This window comes from Theropithecus gelada, chromosome 4 (genome assembly GCF_003255815.1).
Source record: "Theropithecus gelada isolate Dixy chromosome 4, Tgel_1.0, whole genome shotgun sequence".
Classification (NCBI taxonomy): Eukaryota; Metazoa; Chordata; class Mammalia; order Primates; family Cercopithecidae; genus Theropithecus; species Theropithecus gelada.
The window spans coordinates 43486253-43513465 of NC_037671.1; the positions used below are offsets into that span (position 1 = coordinate 43486253).

A 27213-nucleotide genomic window follows, 5' to 3' on the forward strand; every position below is an offset into this window, starting at 1 on the left:
TTTTAGTGGAGATGAGGTTTTGCCATGTTGTCCAGGCTGGTCTCAAACTTCTGGCCTCAAGTGATCCACCGGCTTCAGCTTCCCAAAGTGTTGGGATTACAGGTGAGCACTATTGCTCCTGATCTTGCTTAAGAAATCATTCTGGGCCGGGCACAGTGGCTCAAGCCTGTAATCCCAGCACTTTGGGAGGCCGAGGCAGGCGGATCATGAGGTCAGGAGATCAAGACCATCCTGGCTAACACGGTGAAACCCCGTCTCTACTAAAAAATACAAAAAAACTAGCCGGGCATGGTGGTGGGCGCCTGTAGTCCCAGCTACTGGGGAGGCTGAGGCAGGAGAATGGCATAAACCCAGGAGGCGGAGCTTGCAGTGAGCCAAGATCCGGCCACTGCACTCCAGCCTGGGCGACAGAGCGAGACTCCGTCTTAAAAAAAAAAAAAAAGAAAAAAAGAAAAAAAAATCATTCTGGTCCCTGAAGTCATAAACAACTCATATTTTTGTCTAAACATTTTATTGTTGGGCTATTCACATTTAGGTTGATAACCCACCTGGAATTTATTTTTGCATAAGACATAAGGTAGGAATCTAATTTTATGTTTTTCCCCACATGGCTAGACTGTTGTATCAGCAGCATTAAATATTCTCTTCTTTCCACCTGATTCATAATGCCTGCTCTGTCAAATATCTAGTTGCCATATACATGGATCTGTTCCTCACTTCTTGATTCTGTTGCCTTTGCCAGTTTTCTATTCCAGGATTGCATGGTAATTACTATGATTTCGTAGTAAGTTTTGGTTTCTGGTGGGGTAAAGCCATCTCCTTTCCCTATAGCCTTGTTCTTCACATTTGTCTTGGCTATTTATTTTGATTGTTTGTCGCTGCATAATGAGCTATCTCAAAACAGTAGTTTGAAACAACCACCCAAAGGTCAAATACGCAGGTTGGTGAATAAAATCTTTTCTTATTGTGTCATATGCGTCAAGAGCATAGGCAGATGAAATGCAGGGAGGGCCCACTGTGTGGCCTGAAGAACCACCCGCAGGCAGAAGAAGGCTGCTTACACACTCAGCCATGCACAATAGGCCTGAAGCCTCCTGGGGACTCCAAAGGTCAAGGGCCAGCTCTCCCTCTCCATCCTGTCCTGGTTCTCCTCACATCTCCCTCCTGTGGGGCCTGAGGTAGACAAGGATGTCCCAGTACTGAGATAAGGAAAAGGTGTACATTCATGAGGTCACAGCTTTGGAAAGGTGCCTTCGGGCCTTTGATGGTAGCAGGAGTAGCTCTTTCCCTGGGGCAGGGTGGGGAGGAGGAACCCACATCCTCCTGTCTGGGGCCACTGGTTAATTGGGAATCTTGTCCCTTGAACTCCCCAGCTGAGTCAGTTGCACCCCTGCTCTCCCCTCTTGCCTCCTGGAGGCTTGTGTCAGGAAAGGTCATGCTTCCTCCATCCTCTCCATCCTCCTCTGGCACCTTCAACATTCCTCTAGCTGTAGCCATAAGTGCTTTATATTGTCATTGTTTTTCCACGCGTCTCCCCAACACACACACATACACACACACACACACACACACACACATGAAATCTTTAAGGGAACAGGGACCCAGAAGCATAGTGGTTAAAACTTCAGAGTTTAGAATTCGTCATTTACTAACTATGTGAATTCAGGGAATTAACCTCTCTGTGCCACAATATCTACATATGTAAAATACTTTACAGGGATGTTCGAGCCATTAATCCATGAAAACGAATCTGGCACATAATAAGCACTCCATAAATGCTGTCTTACTAGAATTAATCTCTGTATCCTCAACCCTGAGCACAGTGCCTGACAGTCAGTAGCCACCCCTAAATGCTTGTGTAATTTATACAGATCAGTCAAAACTGTTGGAGTTGGCCAGGGTGGTGGCTCACCCCTGTAATCCCAGCACTTTGGGAGGCTGAGGCAGGAGAATCACATGAAGCAAGGAGTTCAAGACCAGCCTGGCCAACATGGTGAAACCCCATCTCTACTAAAAATACAAAAATTAGCCAGGATTGGCGGTGCACACTTGTAGTCCCAGCTACTTAGGAGGCTGAAGCAGGAGAATGGCTTGAACCTGGGAGGTAAGGCAGAGGTTACAGGGAGCCAAGATCATGCCACTGTACTCCAGCCTGGGTGACAGAATGACTCTGTTTCAAAAAATAAAAAATAAATAATGTTGGGGTTCTAGGTCTGGGTAAATTCTTTGGGGTTTGACAGTTCCTGAGGGTGGCTCCTGGTGCTGCAGCCAGACCCATGCAGACAGGAAACCCAAGTGAGGGATCATTTGGTGGAGATGGGCTCTCCCAGTGGGCATGTAGTCTAAAATATACACCAAGCATGAAGGCACTGTCAAGAGCCTATAACTATGAAGGACCAGAGGTCAAATGAGGCCACAGTTCAACACCAGTGACCTTCTCAAAACAGAGCTAGGTCAGGTGGAAAGGCACGGTGCAGCAATTGCCTAGCCTTCAGCAGTCATATCCAGCTTGCAAGAGGAGACTAGGGCAGGCAGGGCAGGACTGGAACCTCAGGAGTCAGGGTGACACCCAGAACACTCCAGTCCCTCTTGTTCCCCATCTCCCTTAGCCTGAGTGTCTGGCCCTACAGGCCTGCATGGTTTGTGTCCCCATAGAGCTACAAGCTGAGGACAGAACCACATCCTTGACACTGGGACCCTAGAAGGTGGATGATGGCAGCAGAGTTGTCACAGTCAGAAGTAGTAGGAGTTTACCTACCTTCCTCCCAGAGGAAGACCTCATCCTCACAGCCTGGCCCTTCAGACCTCAAACCTCCCACCTTCTCCTCTCCATCCCCATCTCTTTCTGGCCACAATGTAGCCGATCTCTGTCTCATCCTGTGGACAAGGCTGATGTCTCACTGTGACTGAGGACAAGCCAAGTCCTATTTGACAAAAGCATTCACAAGCCAGCTGCCTAAGGAGGAGATGGTGAGCTCCCTGCCCTTTGACAGATGGAGGCAGAGACTTCATGACTCCTTACTGAGGTTTGTAGAGAGGGTTTTGGTGTCCCATTAGAAGCTAGAATCAGGGACCTTTAAGGTCACCATTGGGAAGTCATGAATCTCCAACTCCAAGCAATCTTCCCGTTGATGTAGCAGGACACCACTTCTGGTCACTTGGCCTGAAGTTCCCAGAGTTCAAAGTCACTTCTTGGGGATACACAATAAAAAGGGGACCCCTGTCTCCAGAAGGGCCCTTTGGAACATACGTGGGCCAAGCAGGAGGCAGCCCCCAGCCCACTCTGTTTGAGTAAGATGCAGCTAGCAGACTGGATAATGATCCTGTGCAAGGCAGGAGAGCCCAAATCAGTTTTAATGGAGCTGTGTGGATGGCCATAGGGAAGGAAGGTCCCTCACCACACGCTGCCTGGCAAAGACAGGGCAAGCGCTAGGGCCAGGGAGACTCCTGAGCAGTAGGCACTACCCACATCCTGGCATTCCTTCTGGCAAGGTCATAAGAATCTCATGAGTAGGAGGAGATTTTGAATCAGGAGGACAGGGAAGAGAAGAGGGATCTGGCCTGGGGGTTAGGGCAGGGGCAGAACTCCTCAACCTGGCTTAGAGGTCCTGAGAGGACAGTTAAGGGAGGGGTCTCTCAAGGACATAGGCACCAATAAAATACTTGCACAATCTGTCAGGATTTCGTAGCCCTTGGTCAGAAAGGAAGTGATGGCCAGAAGGAGGCGAGAATTGGGTTACTCAGAGGCACTGGGTCTCAGACCCTATCTACCTGGACTCTGTCCTAGTAGGCCCTGGGGAACAGGGGGGCAAGTGTCCAGAAATTTCCTCCATGATCTTATCACAGGCCTCAGACTCAAACCTTCTGCCCTCTAGTTGATAAGTACTTGACTTTGCTTTGCTCCTCCTTCCTCACATCCCTTTAAGGAGGAGGTGGCCCCTGCTGGTTGGTAGCTGTCTTTGCCACATGGAGGTCACCCATCACTGGTAAAGCAGCTCTATATCATGTGAGTACTTGATAAGTGCTCACTGTCCAGTGAATTCTTCCTTCAGTTCCCAGGCCAGTAGCACCAGATCACCTCAGAGCTTGTTAAAAGTGCATCATCAGGCTCCACGCCAGATGTATTAAGGCACAGTGTCTTAGGTGAGGCCCAGGAAACTGTTTTAACAAGCTCTTCAAATGGTTTTTATGCACACTCAAGTTTGAGTAGCACTGAGCTAAATGAGCACTTGGTAGGGAAACATGGAGAAAGGAAACACATAGATAAGCCATGCACGAGGCAGCAGGAGAATGAGTAGTCGCCAGTGCGAGTCAAGGTTTAGAGGAAATAGGTACTAAGAGTAAGTATAAGCCAATTTAAAAAGACAGGAATAAAGTTGCACAGGAAAGCTGTGGTACTGCTGTCCCAGGGAAAGGTCATTCTTACTCACAGTGGTTTTCTCCTTTTGGACGTCATCATAAACATGGTAGGATTCACCCTTGCCTGCAAAGAAGACAGTCAAGGTTAAGCAGGGAATCTCTCCCAACCCAACTCCTATGGAAACATGAGGGAGATATTGGGGTCCTAGCTGGGAAGAAAGGACATTGATGGGAAAAAGGCCAGGGCTGGATCAGTGGCCATGTCCTGCCTGGGGAGGTCCCCAGTGCCCAGCAAGAGTGGTGTCCAGGGATACGAAGGAGCAAAACAAACTGGCTGTCTGCGGTTAATGTGCATAAAATCCATAAACTTAATTATCAGTTCTAGATCACTGAAAATTCCAAATTTAAAATTAGACCTGAGTATAATCTATTTGCTGATGAAATTATATGTAGTACTGCCTTTCCAATTTTTTGAACCAGGAACTCCAATGTGATTCACAATTTACCTACCACCACGTACGCAAACACACTCATACACTCTCACACCCAGACACATATTCACACACACTCCTAAAACAAAAGTTTAACCAAAAAATGGATAAAGCATTATGACATTATGCTCTTCTATTATGTTTTTATAAAAATCCTATTGTGATCCATTAAATTGAGTTTACACTGATTAAAAATATACATATAAAATTTTACAACCCACTGATTTCTTTGGATTTTCATAGCTTGAATAATTAAAACCAATGAAGTCCAATATAATTCTGGCCCACTCCCATGTTTCAATCTTGTCAACAGAAACATCTTCAGTGTATAGGGTTATTAAGCTCACGGTACCTATATGTCAAACCAACCAACCAACATAAAACAGCAAGAAAGGAGGTAACATTCATTAAAGGGGACTAATCTGATAAATGTTACACAAGATGCTGCAGTTTTTGTTTGTTTGTTTGTTTTAAAAGTCTTAACCTAAAAGACGGCAATAAGACATGATCCAAAATGGATACTAGCACACCTAGTTGTAGACAAATTGGCACTGAGTTGAATTGACTTTGGGTGAACTGACCTGGAGCCTTAGAAGATGACGGGTCCACCACCCTCAGGGCTGCCCAGGCTGTTGCTCTGGCAGAAAGGAGGAAAGCCATTTGGGGCTCCGAGGGGATGTTGGCCACTTTACCTCTCAGGCCCCAGTTTCCTGGTTGGTAAAATGAGCATAAGAATCCTTGTCCTCATGGCTCTCAGGCTGCCTTAGAAATGGCTAAGCCCTTGGCTGTCTGCTCAGAGCCAGTGACCAGGACTCACCTTTCCTAGCTCTTCCTCGGGCTTTCTAAAGGTACTGGTTGCTGAGGAGGACGAGCAGCAGCAGCAGCAGCACAATGGCCATTGCTACACCCAGGATGATGGACTTGACTGGGGGGCTTTGGAATAAGGACCCGCCTGGTGAGGAAAGTCAGAGCCCAGACCAACCTCCTGCCCTGAAAATCATCCCTCCCGTCATGCCTGTTGTCTCCACAGGCCCTCCCCAGCTTCCAGCCTGTCCTGAGGTCCCCTTCGGCTCAGCTGACCAGTAGGCAGCCATGTGGTCAGGGGCTCTGCTCCACAAGCCGTGTTGTCTAGGGCAAGTCATTCCACCTCAGCGTCGGTTTCTTTCTCTGTAAAACTGGAATGTTGGTGCTATCTCAAGTCCTTGTCTCTTTCCCTTTTGCAACTGTTATCCCTTGACTTTCCATCTGGTCCCCTATTGTAGGGTCTCCACCCAGCTCTCCTGGTACCCTTCCCTTAACAGTTCTGTCTCAGGTCCTTAAGCTCAACCCTTCTGTAGGAGACGCAGTGAGCTCTCAGAGTATACTGATGTATGTCATTGACAAATGACTCTCCCAGTTAAAAAATACATTTTAATAGGTCCCATTTTAAGTCAAAGGAAGAACACAAAGGTAGACTATTTTATACCAGAGCAGGATTTTAGGGAAAATGTCTGGGGTGTCAAATGTCAAAGGGGAAGGACAAGCAGTTCAGGGACATCTCTCAGCTCAGGTGATCAGCACCCCTTGGTTTCTGATTTAATCTCTTGATGCAAGAAAGTATGGTTTGCAAGAGCCCAGTGTTCATCGTCTGCAGCGATGGTGGATGGAGAGAAGGGACGGGACGACAGAGGCAGGAAGACACTGTCAGTGCCCGTGGCTGGGGCCTGGAAACCATCAGGCAGAGGTAGAAAACAAAGCAGGCCACAGGTTGTGGTAACTACAGAGTGTGCCCTTTCCCTAGACCCACAGTACTCTGGGATAGCTCTCCTGCTCTTACAGGTACACGGTCAAGGGCTGGAAGGGGACAGAGGTGAAAGAAACAGCCCTGGTCATATTCTATGCACTGGACTGGGCCCTTCAAGTCTGTATTCTCCTTGAATATTCACAACAACCCTGTAAGACAAAGGTTGCTGTCCCCCTCCCTTGGCCCTGCTCCCCTTCCCCTCACCTGAGGCCAGGAGTACCAGCAGGACTCTCAACAGTGGGTGTGTGGCCTCCAAGGTCATGGGTCCTCTTCTTGAGCCGGGATGGTGGGAGGAAAGTGAGGAAACGGGGAACCCCTGGGAAGCGAGAACCAGCGCTGGCAGGATCTGGCCCTGGGGATGAATTGCTGAGGAAGGCAAGGCCTCCCTTGAGGAAGCAGGAGGCCTGTGAGGAAGCGGGACGCCTTGGCCTATATGACCCCCTCCAGCTGCAGGGTCTACATCCGGGCCTGGAAAAGCCTCAGCCTGTACTCTGTAGCTCCTGCTGGGCTCCTCTGGCCCCAGCCTCTTCCCGCTTGTCAGGCCACCTCCCTCCCACTGGGGCTGTGGGTGGGGAAAGCTGGGAAAGTCCAGGAAGAAACTATGATGAAATAAAAAGCTCTTTCTCCTCTCTCCCCTCTGTTCTACCACTTCCTCCCCAGCCTGAAGTTTCTCTTCCTCACCCAGCTAACGCCCAGGCTGAAGGTGAGTGACAGTGTTGGGGGCCTTTTGGAGGTCTGACCAGAACCTGAAGACCCCCGGCTCCCAGGGTTCAGAGACTTCATGCCCAGGCCTGCCTGGGAGCTGGGGAGTTCCATGGGGACAGGAGGGGAAGAGGAGAAAAGAGATGGAGATTTACTTCCAGGAATGGAGATGCAGGGGGTGTCTATGGCAAAGGTGGGAGAGAGTAAAGCCTTGGGAGGGGAAGATGGGGATGGGAGGAGGAGGGGAAAGGGTATCTCAGCCCCCAGATCATCTCCTTCCCCAGCTCTGAGCTGCCATAATCACTCCAGAGCGTTTGATGAAAGATGACACTAATCAAACACATTTTTAAAAAATTGTCCTTATATGAACTATAGAAAATCAATTTTCACAGGCTATTGACAGTTAACAGACAACAAAGAAAACAAAAACTGTAAAACTGTGGTGCTGCAGGTTGGGTTCCTGGGCACAGCGTCAGGTGCAGATTAGCACTGGAGATTTAAAGCGCTCTGGGACCAACGTCTGGGGAGGAGAAGAGCAGGAAGCAGGCCTCAGTCAATTCAGAAAGTCTACTTTGCCAAGGTTAAGGACAGGCCCACAAGAGCCGCAGGAGCCCTGATGACATGTGCCCAAGGTGGTTGGGGCACAGCTTGTTTTTATACATGTTAGGGAGACATGAGACATCAATCAATATATGTAAGATGTACATTGGCTCGGTCTGGACCAATGTACATTTGGTCCAGGGTGGGTGTGGACGGGGCAGTGAGAAAGGTGGCTTCCAAGTCATAGATAAATAACAGACAAAAGGTTGCATTCTTTTGAGTCCTCTATCAGTTTTTCACTGAATACACAATTTACTCTGGCTCAGTGAATCTGCATTTTTACATAAACAATAGGGCAGAGAAGCAATCAGATATGCATTCATCCCAGGTGAGCAGAGGGATGACTTTCTGTCCTACACCTGTGGAGATCAGCTAACAGTTTACACTGTCAGGGTGAAAATCAACAGAACTGTTTTAGGGCCAAGATCTTGAGGCCCACAAATAATTGTCTTGTGGGCAAATTGTGAGTGAGGTACATAGTTTTTAAATCTTTGTAGTTATCTTATTTAGGAATAACATGGGAGGCCAGTTTGCCTGCTGTGGTTCCCAGCTTGACTTTCCCCCTGGCTTAGTGATTTTGGGGTTCTGAGATTTATTTTCCTTTCACAGGCAGAACGAGAAGTCAGGTTGCAATAGAGGCCATAAGGAGACTCAGGCTATCCTGGGAGGAGTTCCGAAGATAGGATGGCCCTTGAGGACTTGTCAATCAGTCAGGGGAGGTGGGGTGTCCTGGGAGGGGATTCTGGCCTTGGCAAGGCGGCTCTCTGCAGCTGAGGAAGACTCCAACAGAGCTGGCAGAGGAGACCTGCCCTCACCACTCTTAATGTCCTCCATGAGGAGCCAGCAGCACGGCATCCACTCTCTCGATTTGATCTAGAGTGAAGGCACGTTGCAGCCATTGAAGAGAACTGTAAACCTAATGCCTGCTTGCTGGACTCCATGCAGGCATGTCTACATCCAGGAGGTGCTGGATTTACTTTATTTGTTCTTCCATTGGCCATGATGATCAGCCCTTCCCAGGTGTGTGTTCTGTGTCCACAGCCTGTTGCTCAGGAAGCTTTGTTGTCTCACCTGCTAAAGTGAGCAGCCTGCCCGATGCCCCACCTGCCCTGCATCTTCCTGCCGTGGATCTGCTGTGGATCTGGGTCCCCGGAGCTTCAAGAAGAAGGTTGAGAGAGGAGGGAGGAAGTGAAAGGCTGGCGTGTTTAGGAAAGTGTCCAGTTGGGGCTGGGGATATGAGGCTTGGTCTATAGCTCCTCAGCCCCCTGTGTCCTTACCATGGAAGTTCCTATGGGAGCAGGCTCCTAGGGTGAACAAATTGTGCTGGTTCACTTGGTTCCAGGAACCCCTTGGAGGCAAACAGGGACAGTTGGTCACCCTCACAGCTACCGTGCCCTACTTCAGGACACAGCTAAAGGCCTCTTCTTGGGTCCAGCAACCACCTGGTGTATGGCCATGTCCCCTTCCACCCTCCACAGCCCCTTCTCGTCAAGCCTCCCCACGGCTCCCAGCTGCCATGGCCTGTGCAGTCTCTGCAACTAGATCTCACCTCCTGACTCCGCCCCATGGTTTGGGCCTCAGATAGAGCCCCACCTCCTCCCTGAAGCCTGCCTGGCTGGCCAGAGCCTGCAGGATTCCCAGTTCCCCCATCTTGGACGGACTTGAGGACCTCCTATCTCTTGCACTGTGGTGTCTGACCACACAGTGTAAGGTCTGGGGTGTACCCAGCAGTGCCATGTCTCCCATCCCTCAGAGGCTGTGAGCAGATTGAGGCCAGGGCTGGCTCCTGTTCTTTCCCAGTGTGCCCCACCTCACTTAATGCTGAGCTGTGTCCATGCAACTGTTCTGCACACATTACTGGAAAGGGATCCTGATCCAGACCCCAAGAGAGGGTTCTTGGATCTCACACAAGAAAGAATTCAGGGTAAATCCATACAGTAAAATGAAAGCAAGTTTATTTAAAAAGTAAAGGAATAAAGAATGGCTACTCCATTGAGCAGGAACATAGGCAGCTTAGCTGCTTATATTTATTGTTACTTCTTGATTATATGCTAAACAAGGAGTGGATTATTCATGAGTTTTCCAGGAAAAGAGTGGGCAATTCCCAGAGCTAAGGGTTCCTCCTCTTTTCAGACCATATAAGGTAGCTTCCTGATGTTGCCATATCATTTGTAAGCTGTCATGGCGCTGGTGGGAGTGTCCCTTAGCATGCTAATGCATTTTAATTTGCATATAATGTGCCAATCTATCTCGCCCTGTGACTTAGAATGCCTAACATCTGCGAATGCAGCCCAGTAGGTCTCAGCCTTATTTTACCCAGCCTCTATACAAGATGGAGTCACTCCAGTTTAAACACCTCTGACACACATACCCGAGGAAGCGAGAAGAGGCTTCAGAGCTCATCTCCGTCCTCCTGTTACAGTCTCACCAATGCACCACAATGTAGCCGTCTCTTGTTATTTGAGGTATTACTGGAGTTCTTTGTCTCACAACCATGAAAATTAAGGAGCGTGGACACCAAGGATGAGGTTGGAGTGAAAGTTTAATGAGTGAGAGAAGAAAGCTCTCTGCTGTAGAGAGGGGGCCTGAAAGAGGGTTGCCATTTTTACAGTTAAATGCAACGGTTTTTATAAGAAACCGATGAGGACTGGGTGACTTATTTGCATAAGGCACATGGTAGCTTCACCCTATCCTTCTAATGTGCATGTGGGCCCTTAGCTTGAGTTACTCCATATTGCTTTGTTCCCCTTATTGCACATGTCAGGGGATGAAATTTTTCATTGCGGGCATGTTTGGGCAAGTCACCTGTGTAGTCTGTCTTATCTGTGAGGCTGTGGGCATGTCTTAGGCAAGCCCCCTGTGCAAATTCCCATATCTGTGCCTGCAGCTTGATTTTTCAGGCTGTTCTTTTGTTTAAAAGAATTCAACCGAGAACCCACCCTAACTGCCTGCCTGACTGGTTTCTTCCTTTCTCCTCTCTCATTCCTGTTCCAGATGAGGAAACAGGATCAGAGAGGGATAGTGACTTGCCAAGTTCACACTGAGATGAGTCCACCCTGTACCCTCCCCTCCTCAAAAGAGGACCTTTCCAAAGGGGCTGTCATCAGGGGGACCCCAACATCCATATAGTGATGACAATTGGGAACAGATAGGACAAAACTAAGAAATAGAATCCTAAGGTCTTAAATGTAGGAAACAACATTAGAGCTGGAAAACAACTTAAGAAACAATAGTAAGGAGGCATTTGCATCATTGTACAATGCTAATATTATTTTATCTTGAAAACAATCTTGAGAAGTAGGAATTATTGTCCTCTTTCACAAGAGAGGAAAAATGAGGCCAAGGGTTAGTGACTTGCTGAGGGTCACACAGTGACAGAGTGGCATCCTGGTCCCTGTCCCTGACTTATTCCCTAGGGCTCCTCCCCCTGGGCATCTCACTCTCAGAGGAAGCAGGTTCATCAGTGGTGCTGGTGCGAGCTCTTGGGGAGCTATTTTTCCCAGGTAGGTTAAGCTCCTTCCTAGCACACAACAGGATGGTGGCTATACCGTCATGACAGGGAGAACAGCTATCATAGGAGGTTGCTTGCTACAGAGATGGGTGTGTGTGTGTGTGTGTGTGTGTGTGTGTGTGTGTGTCTGTCTGTCTGTCCGTCTGTCCTGGGACCAGAGCCATCAGTTCTTCAGCCTCAGTCTTCCTTCTATTGCCCTCTCCTGGACATAGGGAAGAAGTGCCTCCTCCCTGCTGTCTCCCAGGATTACTCCCTGCCTCTTCCACTCTCCCCACATCCATCCTGAAGTGGCCCCTCTGGCTGTCCATCAAGGTCCTGGCTGTGTCACTCTCCTGGCCATTAGAATGTCCCTGACCCAGGATTGAATGCACAGTTGTCACATTTATCCCCAGGTGCTATTCCAGTCACTCCAGGTCAGTAGACACCCGTGTGTGTGTGTGTGTGTGTGTAGAGGAATCCAGGCTGCATTCTCCAGCCTTCACTGCTGGACCCCAAGCCAGTGGTCTGGACAATATAGGCTGAGTCCGAGCCCTGAGTCAGTGGGTGGGAGGCAGAGTCCTCGGGCCACTGGGTCCCTGGCCAGAGGCTACTTGGGCTCCATTTTCCCTGTCCCCTCCAGGCCGTGGTCAGTTCCAAGTTGCTGTCTTCACTGTGTCCCAAGTGTGTCTTCTCTGTCTACCCTGAGGAGTAGGAGTGGGGGAGTGGGGGTGCTCCACCCTTCCTCTGAGCCATGGTCTCCCCACCAGTGTCTGTGGGGTAAGCACCCTCCATACAGAGCCAAAGTCTCAGCCACCCCAGAGTATGGACTTGCTGGAGGCTGCTGGGTCCCCTGTGGGAACTCAGACTTGGAACCCAGGTGTAGAAGCTGGGGGAGAGAGCCCCAAGTCCAGCCTCTGCACTTCAGTCTTGGGAGAGGCTGACCCTGCAGCCGGGAAGCTCTTAGCTGCCTGGTCACAGCTTTCTAAGGAGGCAGTGGCCAGTAGGTGGCAGCAGTGAGAGCGTGGGCTCTGCGGGATATCATGACAGGAGGGAAGAGCAGCCCCAGTCAGGGCAGGGACATCCAGAGGCCCAGCAAAGGACACCTGGCCCGACAAGGGAAGCTGCCAACTCCTCTGTGGGTCCCCAGCTTTTAGTCACTGTTTCCTCTCCTCCAGGATGGGACATCACCGCCTCTGGGAATCATGAGCCCGACTCTTTCTTCCCTAACCTTAGGGGAGGCTAAAGCAGAGCAGAGGGAAGCAGAGGACACAGTGGCCCTGGTGGGGAGGGCAGCTCAGCCTGATAGGGTTTCTGAGGCAGACGGGAGCTGAGGTTCTCTGTAAACAGCACTCTCAGGGTTCCGCTGCCTCCACCAAGAGCCCTGGGGTCTGCAGCTCCGAGCAGAAACCACTGGACACGTTTCCTCGGGACTTTCTGACTGATGCCCTTTGCTCTGGGCCCCTCCCCAGGTTCCTGCCACCCAGGAGAACACTGGGCTGTGGGGCTGCTCAGGATGGCAGCCTCTGGTTTTGGGAAGTCCTGGGTGAGTCCAGCATTGCACAAGTCCTCCAGCTTCATCCGATCCAGACTGGCCCCAATCTTTACCCCTCCTCCAGACCCCTGGGGCCACTGTGGGAGAAGCTCCCCTCCCAATGCGTAAGTGGCCTCAGATCAAGCAGACTTCCACATGGGGCTCTGGTCTTCTAGGTGGGTCACCTCTAGAAGGATCGCTGCACATGCTGTAGCCTGCAAGAAACAGGGAGAGCTGAGGAAGGGTCCTGCCCTGCCCACAGTGCCCCAGTGCTCCTCCACCAGCCCCAGTCCCTTTCTGGCTCTGCCTCTGCTTCCTTCCAAGTCACCACATTAGGGTTGTGTTGGGTGGTCTCTGCCTGGCCGTCCTCCTCCCCAGGTGGAAGCTTCACGGTCCTTTTGACTGGACACAGGCCAAGGGCCATATCACTTGGGGACTTGAAGTCATAACCCTTAGTGCGGTTACCCAGAGCTCTGCCTTCAGGAGGCTGGGAGGTGGGCTCTACTCACTTGCCATGTATCTCTTCTTCCAAAACCCATAGACCATGATCAGCATCAGCACCAGGAGGGTCAGCGCCACAAGCACAGTGGAGTAAACTTCCTGGTGCCTGAGGAGAAGGGACAGGGCAGATGCGGGTGAGCACAAAGTCCCCCATCCTAACCCACTTTGGGTTCGGACCAGTAGCAGAAACCCTGAGAGCACGCCCTTCTCAGGGTAGACAGGAACTGTCTTCCTTGCAGTCCCGGCCATAGAAGCAAGTGTGACATCCGGAGTTAAGAGGAGGACGTCCCCAGGTAGAGGGGAGCATCTCTCTACTTTGGTACCTCTCCTCTATTATGCCCCCAAATCTGTTCATCAGTGAGGATGAGGATTCTAGGAGACTCCCATTTGTGGCTAAGAGATCAAGATGCTTGCTCTCCTCAAGGGGCTTGAGGATGCCTCTTCCCCACTCTGTCCTCTGTAGCAGATGCTGTCGGGCCCCTGCCTGTATCCCCTTGCCAGTATCATTTCCACATATAGATCATCAGCACCTCCTTTTCTGTGGGCGGGAGGCTGAGGCCTTTCTCTTGTCACTAGAGTCCCCCATGCCACACACGGCAGGCAGCCCTCTACCGATGACCAGCTGGAGTTGGTATGTAACTACACGGGCTCCTCTGCCCTGTAGATGTGTGTTTGACGCTGGATCTGACTCTCCCCATTGGGATTAGACTCTTGTGCACAGTAGCTGCCTGGTTAAGTACTCTTTATTAGAGGCCTTCCCTGCCCTGTTCCACTCCCTTTCCTTTTTTTCAGTGTTCCATATAAGATGCATATCCCTGCCTCAGAGTCAGCTTCTCTAGAGAAACCCAAATTAAAGCAACCCCCATTTTCCACTTCCTACTCCATGAGGCACATCCTTGCCCCATCCTCACCCTCTCCTCTCCATCCATAGACTCTTCAGGCCACCCATCCCCTGACATGCTCATCTCTGACTCTCATCCCGCCTGGCCCTAATTCTACCAACTCTCATTGCCCTCTACCCTCATCTCCACAACCCCTGTCTCCCCTGATACTCCTCCCACTGACCTTCTTCTTCTCTGACTCTCCTCCCCTACAACCTTCATTTCCCCCCATCCTTATCCCCCTGACCCTGATGCCCCCGACTCTCATAGTCCCCTGCCCTCATCCCTGCAACCCTCATCTCCCCCAACCTTTATCCCCAACCCTCCTCTCTGCTGACATTTTCCCCACCTTCCTCCCCCAACTCTGCTCTCCACTGACCCTCCTCCTCCCTGATCCTCTTCCCCCACCTCCTTTCCCCTGCCCCTCCTGCCCCCACCCTTCTTTCCCCTGCCCCTCCTCCCCACTGACCCTCTTTTTCCCTGCCCCTCCTCTCCCCACCCTCCTTTCCCCTGACCCTCATCCCCAGTGACTCTCTTTTCTCCTGACCCCTCTTTCTCCTGCCCCTCCTCCTCATGACCCTCCCTTCCCCTGGCCCTCCTCTCTCCTGCCTCTCCTCTCCATTGCCATCCTTTATGTCACTTCCAGTCCCCCACCTCCCATTCAGAAGCAGGCCACATTGGGTTCCTGGGGAGCAAAAGGGGAAGGTCAGATATGAGACTTGCACCTCCAGGTCTGTTTGGGCACTAGGTGCTAGTGCCACTCAATCCCAGGCCCCATGGGTACCTGATGGAGGGTATGGAGGGTAGTCTGTTGAGCAGAGATCTGCTGGTGAGGCAGAGCCCTGTGGTGGGCGATCTGGTGCTGAGGTGCCCAGACTTAGTGGAGATGGATTCTGGGCCAGCAGAGGAGTCCCTGGCATTGCTGGGAGACGCAGTCACTGTCTGGGACCCCGTGGTCCTCCTGGGTCCCTGGCTGGTGGTGCTGGTGGCAGTGAAGCTGCAGCCTCTCTTGGAGGCAGGTCTGGTGGAGGCCAAGAGTCTAGGCAAGGTGAGGAGTCCCGGGGTGAACATCGTCACGCCAGTGGTAAAAGGGGCATCAGGGCCTGAGGTAGGGGCTTGGCCAGTTGTGACCGTTCCACTCTTGAGGATGTTGGCCAGATGTGTGAAAGGAGTGTTCCTCTCAGTTTTGGGAGCTGAAGGACAGAAAGGGAGGAACATTAGACTGACTTGGGGGCCTCAGTGCTGGGAGCAGATCCTGGCAGCCCACACAGTTGCCCGGAAGCCTGGATGGGGGCCTGTCCTCTTCTCTTCTCCTTGACCTTGGGCCTAGGATTCTGGCTGCTGAGTGATCAGATGTGTATTTGTTCAGAAAATAATATCAAGAGGAAGGAAGTAGGCATACTGAAGAAGGGAGAGACTACCACAATTTCTTTTTCCCCTCCCATATCAGGCCACCTGTTCCCTCTCCATCCCCATATCTCTGTTGTCACTTTCCAGGCCCTCTTCGTTCCTATGGGCCAAAAAGATTTCCAAAAAATAATGTCAAACAGGGACTTTTCCAGCTGTTCCATAATTGACAAGCAGCGTCCAGAGATGAGGACAAGGAGGCATTAAGGGCCTCAAATTCCAAAGAAAGCTGCAGTCACTTGGGGTCAGACACTTTCCTTGGGGACTCACTAAGAGATATCAAACTGGTCCTGCTACACTCACCCATCAACCCAGCCCTTTTCCACCCCATTTTCTAGAAGAAGCCTGGGTTTTGGATAGTGGATGAGGAGGGAGGTGGAGGAGCTGTGAGGCATCGACCTAGCAGTGAGTGTTGGTTTTGTCTCAGCACAGAATGAGAAAATTGGAGACAGAGGCTGCTACATCCGACTACTGTGCATGGAAAGGGCAATTTCCTAAGGGCCAAATGGTCTTCATGGAAGGTGGCTGAGCTTGACCCATTTTTCTACGGAAGGGGACCCAGAGCAAGCAGCATTGGTGAGGATAGGGATAGAGCAAGAGGCTCACCTGGAGTCAGAGCTCCCACATCATCATACTTGGCAGTGGGGACACCCCTAAAGAACTCTTCAGAGAACTCACACATTAGTGCCTTGGGAGAGTATGTGGACACTCAGAGAGAATCTCAAAGGGCTGGCAGACAAGGAATGACATCCAACAGAGACAGCATTCCTACAACACTCAGTTAAGCCACATAACCATCTCCCCCTCCCGCATTCCTACATAAACACACTAAGAGGGCTAAGAATAGGTAACAAAGAGGAACCCCGCCTTCTCCACAGCCCAAGATGCAGGATGGGGAGCTGGGCAGCCAGCAACCTTCTTTCTCCACTTTAGGTGCCTTGGACCATACAACCTGGTCTTCAGGGATAGTGGAATATCCTACACTGCTAGATGACTAGAGTTTGTAGTTGGACTAAGGATTTCTTTATTTCCTAATAACGGAAAAGGTCCTGCAAAGTTGAAATCTTCACAAATTGTCCTTAAGAGGTAGAAAGTGAGATTTGACACAACACGATTAGAGGAAATGATGAGAAAAAATAAAAGCATGTAATGTTTAATGTTTCTATCCCTACATATTAAGACTTCAGTGAACCAGTTTCAACTTCCCTGGGTCTCACTCGGAACTGGAGAGGGGAGGAATGAGATTTGGCTCCACATTTTAGCGACAGCATTTTCCCTAGTTCAGACCCCATGGAAGATGGAGATGCAATTGAGTTAGGCGAATGGGGAAGGGTGGATAGTAAATTGCGTAATAACTGGCTGCCTTTTTCGGGCTCTTTAGCTGACTCCTTTCCCTTTTCTATCTAATAAATGTGGAAGGACCCCATGGCTTGGTGCTCCACTCTTTTTTACCTACACTCAAGGGAGAGCTTTTAGATCTTGATATTTTTAACAATTTTATTGAGATATAACTCACATCCCATTTATAGTATAAAGCTCAGTGGCTCTTTATTATGGTTACAAAGTTATGCAACCATCATCACAGTGAGTTTTAGAACATCTTCATCATCTCCAAAAGAAACCCCTTACCATTTAGCTATGACTCTGTATCCCCTTTTCCTTCCCCCAGCCTTGAGCAACCACTAATCCACTTTCTGTGTCTATAGATTTCTCTAATTCCCTGGACTTAAAACACTATCTTTATAGAGATACTTTCAAATACATACCCCAGCTCTGACCTCTCACCTGAGCTCCAGGCAGATATATCACTGCTGGCTGCATTTCCCCACTTGGTTCTAGGAGGTATCTTAAACTTAACATGACAAAAGAGAGCTCTTGATTTTTCTCCTCCAAATTAGCTCCTCTTTCAGATTTACCCTACACTATCAAGGGGACCATCATCCACCTGCTGATCAAATAGAAAAACCTTGGATCATCCATGATTCCCCCTTTTGGCTCACCTCTCAACTGAGCAAATCCTGTCCTACCTCCAAAACAGATGAGCTGAACGGAAAGTCTGAAAAACATAGATTTGAGCCCATTCACATCTCTCTGCCACTAGTGCCTACATTGTACTCCAGGCTACTGTTATTTCCAGCCAGATGCCCACAATGGCCTCTCTGCCCATGTTCATACCATTCAAATCCATCCCCAACAAGTGGCCACTACATTCTTAAAAACAAGTCATGACACAGCTCTCTGAGCTCTCTAGTAGCTTCCTCTTATACCCAAATTCCAACTTATGGTCTTTGGGGTCAACTTATGCTTGACTCTCCAACCTCATCGCTCATTGCCTCACACTCCATATGGAGCGACTAAATAAGCCTTATACAAGCCAAACTCCTTCTGACCTCATGACCTTTGCACATTTAGCTGTTGCCACAAAGTGCCCTTCAAAGCACCCAGATGGGGGGCTGGAGAACGCTCACCGTTCAGGGCTCTGCTTGGTGTTGCCTGCTCAGGGAGGTGTTCTCTGACCCCCCGTACTTCAGTAGCTCCCCCACCACCGAGTTACTTCCTAGTTCATGAAGACCTCTAGTTATCTGCAATTATTTGAAATACTTCCCAGTTTCTTATGAACACCTCTTGTTTTCTGCAATTATTTGTCTGGATAATAAGTGTGCCTGTCATCTCCCATAGGGCAGGATTGTGAGCATTTTTGCTCACTACTGTCTCCTTAGAGCCTAGAATAGTGCCTGCCACATAATAGGGGCTCAGTAAATTATGCTGAAGCAATGAGTGAATAAAACACAGCACAGACAGTGCCAGGTTTGAACCTCATCTCAGCCACCCGCTAGCTCTGGGACCCCAGACAAGCTCAGAGTCACATTGGGTTTTCAGGTCTCATTATCTTCATCTGTAAAATGGTGACAATAGTGCCATGAATAGTGCCATAAGGGCACTGCAACATGACCATTAATGGAGTATTATCCTTATTATCTCTGATGTTAGTGGAGTGTGGGGCAGGGAGGACTCCCTCCACCCGTCCCAGTGCCCCTGCAGCCCACTCACCTGGAGACACATCCAGCTGGATGCCCATCAAGGGGTACAGGGTCCCAGAGGTGTTGCGCATGCACCAGTATCGGCCTGAGTCCTGGAGCCTGAGGGCCACCATGGTGATGTTGACCACCTTGGCCTGGGCATCGTCCTGCAGCAAGTAGCGGGGCCCTTTCACCCAGACTCGGGCAAAGCCAAGCTCACACTTCTTCTTCCTGACTTTGCACCAAACCTTGCCATCCATGCGGCTTTTGTAGCCCTTATAGGAACACTGCACAGACAGAGTCTCCCCTTCGAGGAGCCTCACTTTTGTGTATACGCTGTCAGCAGAGGGGCCTGTGGAGACAAGACTTATTGAATAAGCTCTGGCAAGAGGAGAGGAAGACGGCATCATGAAGGTTGAAGATCATGGTGAAGGGCGAGGTGGATATTGTGCTGCTGTCACGAAAACCAGACTGATGGGGAAACATAGCCCCATCCTCAGGGAGCTTTCCCCAGTCTGAAGGGAGGTAAACGGGCCCTGAAAACAGCTAGCTCCCAGTATTACGGGGGACACACAGGCCCCCCTCTCAGGGAGCTTTCAGTCCGATGGAGGAGGCAGGTATATCCTTCAGGGAGCCCCAGGTCTAATGGAGGATACGCAGCACTTACACTGGGAGCTCCCTCAGACACAGCCCCTTTCCTCATGGTATTTTCTAGTCTGATGGGAGCGTGACAAGCTCTGTCTTCAGGGATTCCCAGGGAATTCATTTTTGTTTTGTTTTGTTTTGTTTTGTTTTGTTTTTGAGACGGAGTCTCACTCTGTCGCCCAGGCTAGAGTGCAGTGGCGTGATCTCAGCTCACTGTAGCCTCCACCTCCTGGGTTCAAACGATTCTCCTGCCTCAGCCTCCTGAGTAGCTGAGACTACAGGCGCCCTCCACCATGCCCGGCTAATGTTTTGTATTTTTAGTAGAGACGGGATTTCACCGTGTTAGCCGGGATGGTCTTGATCTCCTGACCTCATGATCCACCTGCCTTGGCCTCCGAAAGTGCTCGGATTACAGGCGTGAGCCACCGCGCCCAGCCTCCCAGGGAATTCCTGTGGGAAAAACCCAGGTCATGCCCTCAGTGAGACAGATGCAGAGACACAAATACAAGTCATTAAGTTCTGAAATTTCAGTGCCCAGCTAATTAGGTAGATAAGAAAATCCAGTATTTGTAAAAAATGATTAATAGTTATTTATTTCACAAATAGGTTCACTGTAGTCCTCTTTAAATAATAAGTTTCCTTAGTTCATTCTAGCTGGTGTTTAGTTTTAAAATATCCTAGTTACATAAAGCCCATAGCTCAAGCCTGTCCAAATGTACATGTAAACAAACTCCCAATGGTGTGTGAACCACAGGATTCTACAATTATTCACTTTCCACCTGCAATATCTTTCTCTCTATGCTGAGGAGTAAGATGTGGTCCAAGCCCTCATAATCCACAGTCTGGTAGAGAGAGAGCAGAACTGCAGTGTGCAGGGTGACTCAGGGGACAGACAGAGGGAGAAAGCTGCCGTGGGGTCCCTCCACCCCCTGCCTGCCCTAAGCTCACCACTGACTCTTGTGATAATTTCACCCCAGAGCCTTCCACAAAAACACACATAAAAAGACTCTTCCCCATAGTAGAGAACAGAGAGCACACATGTTGGAGTCAAAATAAACAACGGTTGAAACCCTGTTTTTAGCACTTAGCGGTGTGATCAGGTCACCTGTTTGATACAGAAATATCAAAACAGACACTTGACTGATACAGAAGTATTTCTGCTTCTTTATCAGTCAAGTGAGACGAGCACCACACCCCTCACAGGTTGCTGTGAGAATTCTGCCCCAGGTCAGTGCTTTGCACACAGTGCGTGCTCAACGCATGCTTCCTTTTCCCACATGCTAGGGGCTCCCAGTTCCCCTAATGGAACCCAGAGCTGTGACAGTCAAGGGCCCAGAACCCAGGACATCTGTCCCACCAGAACCCAGGATAACTGTCCCAAGTCCCACCCAGCAGCCACTAGAGCTGAGGCTCTGCGTAAGGCAACACCCCCTCTGAGCATCCCTCTGTCCCTTGCAGACTAAACAGAATGATCCAACTTCATTATTTGGTGGATGAGCCTAGGATTTCTTAGCATAAGAGAAACCCCTTTCTGTCCTGGCATTGGGAAGCTGTTTCTTTACTCTCTGGGAGATGCAGAGCTGGGTGACCTTGGGATGGGTCTCCAGGGCACTGTCTTCATGTGTGTCTACACCTCCCACCCCTCTCACAGGCAGTGGTGAGTCTTGCCAACCCCCACCATGCCCAGAACTGAACAGGAAGTGGTAACTTTGTTGCCATGGCAGCGAGAGGGGCAGGAATGGGTGAGGTCCCTCAAGGAGCATTGGTTTCTGTGAGGTGGGAAAGGCATTCACACACTGGTCCCTTCAGGACAGAGGCAGGGACAGGATGTGGCATCAGCATTTCAAGAAAAATGCTCAAATTCAGTTCAAAGCACGCATGATGCAATGATTGCTGTCATAACTAAACAGGGCTTCCTGACAGAGGCCAAGCAGAGAAAGCTATTTGTGTGAGGCAATTGAGGGCTCTGCTTTGAAGCCTGAGGAAGCCTAGCAGATAAAGGGGCCAATGCAGAGAGGGTCCAGAGCTTTATCTTAGCTTGGGAGGCCTGGGTTAGCTTTGCCTGGGGCCTGATATTAGGGTAAAGAGCTACTAAGTCAGCCCTAATCTCCTCCTTCCCCAACCCACAAAACACTAAACAAGAAAATTGCTGGTAAGGAGGGTAAGAAAAAGGCCCTGAGCTCCTGCCTCTGTACCCACTCCCTCCTCCACAAGGCAGCCCCTTCTCCCCTTACCTGAGACGCAACCCTGTGGCCACAGCAGCAGCAGCAGCAGCAGCAGCAGGAAGGCTGGGGCCATGGTTCCATCCAGCTGGTCAGTGTCAGGCCTGGAGATCCAAGGTGAGGGCCCACCCGACACAGGATGTGCCACCTGGGCCTGCCAGGGAAGGACCTGGGGTTCTAAAAGTGAAGCTGCCCATTTAGGGAAGTGAGGCAGTGTGGGACCCACTGCCTCCAGCCAACCGCAGGGATTCATTGAGCCCATGATGAGGGCGGTGCTGGCAGCTGTTTCCGCCCTTTTCCTCAGAACTTCAGGCAGGTGTGGCTGCTCCACCCAGTCTGGGGCCCCAGGCCAGGGAGGACTCACAGTCAGAGGGCTCTCCGCCCTCCCCAGTCTCCCCTGGAAACTGGTCCCTAGGATCCAGCTAGGGGACTGGGGTGAGGCTTCTGGAACCTCAGGTATAGACTTTCCTGGAATCTTCTGGGCTCAGAGACCCAGGGGTGTAGGCTCTCAGGCTGAGATGGAGCATCTCTGACCCTAGTTTCCTACATATACACATTCACAGGGAAGTTCTTATAAACTCTCATTCATTCATTCATTGCAGATTCTTTCTGTTCCTTCCTCTCTCTCTCCCCCAGGCTCCTGGCTGCTCAGAACAGTCACTTGTGTTCACTGTTGCAAATAACCTCTTACAGGCTCACTTGAAATCTTACTTTTGTCAAGGGCAAAAATGCAAATTGTAAGACTCAGGGCATAAAGTTTGGGTTGAGGGAGGGGTTCCTGTACTCTCACACATGGGTGTGCATGCACATACACTCACACACAGTCCTTGTCTTTTATTCACTTTCACACACACACACACACACACACACACACGCCCATGCACACAGTCTCATACACACCCCAGCGGCCTCTCCTTTTCCTTATCCATGCGTCTCCTGTCTCTATCCCTCTCTCTGCCTCTCCTCCTGTCGTCTCTACTCACCATCAGCTCCCTCTAGACTCCTAGTCCCTCGTGCAGGCTTCCTATAGCCACCGCAGTACTTCCCCTCACCCACCTCATCTCAAGAGCCCCTTCCTTCCCTGCCTCCAGCCTCTGTCAGCATGCAGGCAAGCACCCTCCACTTCCTTCTGCTCAACGCTATCTCGCCTATACAGCCACCAGCTCCAGTGGAAATGACCCAGCACTTGGTCCAAGACCACACCCTTCACTTACCCCAAGGCCTAGAATCAGAAGCATCGATTTCTGATGTCCAGTACCTGTGTCATCTGCTCCTTCAGTGTGTGGGGACCCAGCTGGACCCCCATGGTTATGTATGCTCCCCCTACTCACTAGTGCCATGTTTCTACTCCTTAGATGGGACTGTCAAAAGGTAAACTGAGGCACAGTAAAATTTTAAACAGATTATTTGAGAAAACAACAATTCATGAATCAGGCAGCTCCAAGCAGAAGAGGTTGAGGAGCTCCACTGGGGGAATGCAAGGGGAAGACTCCTGCAGGACAAGTAAAGTGAAGAAAATATTTAACTGGTTACAGTTATACAGTTCCCTTATTTGGCCTATCCTGTTGGAAAGACCCTAGTTATCTACATAAGCTTGTTGACTTCTTCTGACTGGTTGAGCTTAAGTTCTTTTCTTCCTTAATGTACACATTTACAAGAAATAGCTCAAGTTAAGTTTCACTGATGTTTGCAAATCAAGCAAAGTTGAGGTCACTTATGAGGCCTGTTTTTTTTTTTGTTTTTTTTGTTTTTTTTGTTTTTTTCCCCGCAGGGACTCTTCAGGCCTGGTCTCCATTTTCATTCATTTTAACAGGACTCAGAGCAAAAAGTCCTCAAGCTTTCACAGCCACAATCTTAAACTAACGTTGGACACCCAAGCTTCAAGCAAAGAAGTCTATCTTGACTGACCCTTATAGTCTCTCAACTCATTCACTCACTCATTCATTCATTCATTTGTTCATTCCCACAACCTCATTGCTATGCATGGGGCTAGGTAGGCACTGGGGGCACAGGAATGAGACACAGTTGTCACCTGAGACCTCTCAGCTCACAGGTGTGTTTTGTTTTCCTTCTTCACCCTTCCTTTTTCAGTATTTCCCACCCAGTCCTCAGAACTTCCTGAGCTCCCTGAGTTCAGAGGTCATCTCCCATCCGCAACACACACAGTATGTTCCTTCATCCCTTCCCCCATCAGAACAGTAAGCTGCTTCAGGAGTGGAGGATTTATCTCTTGTGGGGACTTCATGGGCTTGGAACCCATGATTCTATGAAACTGATACAGTGTGCCCAGCACTGAGCCAGGCATCGTCAAAAGTGTGACCCTCGGGATCACTGTGCTGATGAGGGTAGAAGGGTTCAAACACTCACTCACTGACTGAGGAAGTATGTACTGGATTCAACCTTTCTTAAGAGAAATTTGGAAGCATTGGTAAAAATCATTAAAAATATGTATACATTAGACTTTTACATCCATCATTTGATTTAACACAGCAGTGTATTTTGTCTTTATATTTATTTTTCCCATTAAAAAATTAAGGCCTAATTTACATACAGTACTTTTCACCCTTTTCAATGAACAGTTCTGGGATTTCTAGAGACTTGTATCCAATGCCATAATGGAGACAGACAAGAGTGCCATCATTCCCAAAAGCTTTCCCCTGCTCCTTGTTAGTCATCCCTTCAGTCCCAGAGAAACATTGATCTGGTGGGGTTTTTTCCTATCGTTTCTCTCTTTCCAGAATGGAAATAGTACAGTATGAAGCACTTTATGTTGACTTATTTTGGTGAAGTCCAAATATAATTTTTATGGATCATATTTTTACGTCATATCTAATAAATCTTTTCTTAACCCAAGGTCACAGTGACTTTTTTCAACAGTTCTGTGAGCTATAATTCACATAATATAAAACTGACCCACCTAAAGCATACAATTCAGTGCTTTTCAATATATTCACTGAGTTGTACAACTATCACCAATTTTACAGCATTTTCATGTCCCCTCCTCCCAAAGAAACCCCATGCCCATTAGCAGGCACTCCCTGGATCCGTTTCCTATTACTGCAGACTGGGTGGCTTAAAACAGTATTAACTTATTATCTCACCATTCTGAAGGCAGAAGTCTGAAGTCAGTATCACACTGTACTGAGCTGAAGATGTCGACAGGGCTACAGTCTCTCCAGAGACTCTAGGGAAGAATTTGTTCCTTGCCTTTCCATCTTCAGGTAGCCGCCAGCATTCTTTGGTCTGGGGCTGTTTTACTCCAATCTTCAAGGCCAGCATCTTCAGTCTCCCTCTGCTCCATCTTCACATCACTTTCTCCTCTTTGTGTTCAAATCCCCCTCTGGCTGTCTTACATAAGGATACATGTGATTGCATGTAGTTCCCATCTACGTAATCCAGGATAATCTCCCCATCTCAAGATGTTTAACTTATTCACGTCAGCAAAGATCTTTTTTTTTTTTTTTGCCATATAAGGTAACAATCACAGGTTCCAGGGATTAGGACACAGATATCTTTTAAGAGGACATTTATCAGCTTACCACAGTCCCCATTCCTACAGTCTCAGGCAATATATTTATTATATATACAATTCCAGGCACTAATATTTTTGTCTTTATAGACAAAAAAATCAAAACTTATTTTAAAAAAATAATCAAAAATTTCTTGATCAATTCTGGACATGTCATAAAAATATAATTGAACAATATGTGTTCCTTGTGACTGGATTCTTTCATTTAGCAGAATGTTTTTCAGGCTTGTCCATGTTGTAGCTGTACTTGTGCTATACGTTGTATTAATACATCATTCCTTTGAAAGGCTGAATAATATTCCACTGAATGAATATATATGTTTACCATTTATCGGTTAACAGATATTTTATTTGTTTCCACTATTTAACTACTATAAGCAGTGTTACTATGACTATTCATGTACAAGTTTTTGTGTGGACATACAAGTTTTGTGTGGACTCATTTCTCTTGAGTACATAACCAATAGTAGAACTACTGGATCATATGGCAACTCTACGTTTAACATTTTCAGGAACTCTCACATAGTTTTCCAAAGTGGCTGCAAATTTTTCACCCTCTTCAGCAATGTATGAATGCTCTCATTTCTCTACAATCTCTCCAATACTTGTATTGGCTTTCTGTTTATAGCCATCCAGTGAATGTACTTACGTTTTGAATTGTAGTTACCTAACAATTAATGATATTACACAGCTTCATCTTGAGCATGTACAATTTGCTCATTTGTATACCCTTGGAGAAATATTTATTCAATTGTGTTGTATGTCTTTTATAGCATTTGCACAATATTGTGCCACCTTTTTCTGGCTTCCATTGTTTCAGATGAGAAATTCACTACAATTAGAATTGGTGTTCCTTTATAGATAATTATTTCTCTCTGGCCATTTTAAAGATATTTTCTTTGTCTTTACTTCTCAGAAGACTATCTATGCTGTGTCTTGGTGTCTATTTCTTTGGGCTTATTATATTTGTGATAAAATCAGATTCTTGGATTTGTAGCTTTAGGTCTTTGGGCAGATTTGATTAGATGTTTCTTTGAATACATTTTCAGGCTCACATTTTTTCTCCTTTCCTTCTGGGACTCTGAGGATGCAAAGATTAGCTCTTATGTTAATGTCCTGCAGATAGCTGACATTCTGTTCATTTATTTTCAGTCTGTTTTCTCTCTGATCAGACTGAGTAAATTTTCTCAGTCTGCCTTCCAGTTAACTAATAACATCCTCTGTCATCTCCACTCTCCTATGGAGTCCACGTAGTCAGCTTTTAATTTTGGTTATTGTTGTTTTTAATTCCCACATATTCTATTGTTACTCTGTTCCCAAAAGAATAAAAAAGAGTAAATGGAAAGAAGAACTACTAATACTTGAAAAAATAGTACCGAGGATTTTTCAGAATTAAACAAATATCTAAGACTTCAAATTGAATGTGTTCAGAGAGTTCCAAATAGAATGGATAATTAAATAGTCCATATTAAACATACTATAATAAAAATTCAAAGGGAAAATTATAAAAATATTGCACAGATAAAAGTGGTCAGTAAAGATGAATAACCATCAGATTGTTATCCGACATTTCCATAGCAACTTTGCGAAGGTAAGAAAACAATGAAATATGTTCAAAATTTTGAAGAAGTATATGTCTTTTACATGTTAACTTATGACATAGAATTTGCCACCCACTTGAAAATTGTGGTTAAGAGAACTATGACAATTTTGAGGCCAAGGATGTTAAGATAAAATATTTAAAAGTTATAACTAAATGCTAGCTCTTAGCATCTGATTGAGGAAGACCTATTTTTGTTTAGTCCACTTTTATCCCACCACCAATGTTCTTTAAGTGAAGCTCAACATTTCCATACTGTAAGTGAACCCATCCCAATCTGCTGCAGTTGCATAAGTTCAATAAATTGAGAAAGGATTGGGTTCAGTCACATATGACTGAAAACCAAATAGCAGTGGCTTCAACACACAACTATTTTTAGGTATCATTTTAATTATGAAAATTCCCAAGAAGGCACAAAAGTATCTCACAAAAAAGAAATAATCGGCCAGGCA

General features: G+C 48.2%; 1 protein-coding gene across 2 annotated transcripts; it reads right to left on the reverse strand.

Moving 5' to 3' along the window:
• Positions 1-11896: 11896 nt before the first annotated feature.
• Positions 11897-22661, reverse strand: TREML2 (triggering receptor expressed on myeloid cells like 2). 2 transcript variants are annotated; one of them, XM_025383415.1, is made up of 6 exons: positions 22616-22661; positions 21645-21809; positions 18797-19117; positions 15123-15531; positions 13466-13563; positions 11897-13171 (listed from the first exon to the last, which is right to left on the reverse strand). In XM_025383415.1, exons 2-6 carry the CDS (start codon positions 21706-21708, stop codon positions 13092-13094), a joined length of 972 nt encoding a protein of 323 aa, XP_025239200.1. In that variant the 5' UTR covers positions 21709-21809; positions 22616-22661; the 3' UTR covers positions 11897-13091. The 2 variants fall into 2 exon arrangements, with proteins under 2 accessions (XP_025239200.1, XP_025239199.1); XM_025383414.1 differs by lacking the exon at positions 22616-22661 and having other exon boundaries at positions 21645-21888.
• Between the last annotated feature and the right edge of the window lie 4552 nt (positions 22662-27213).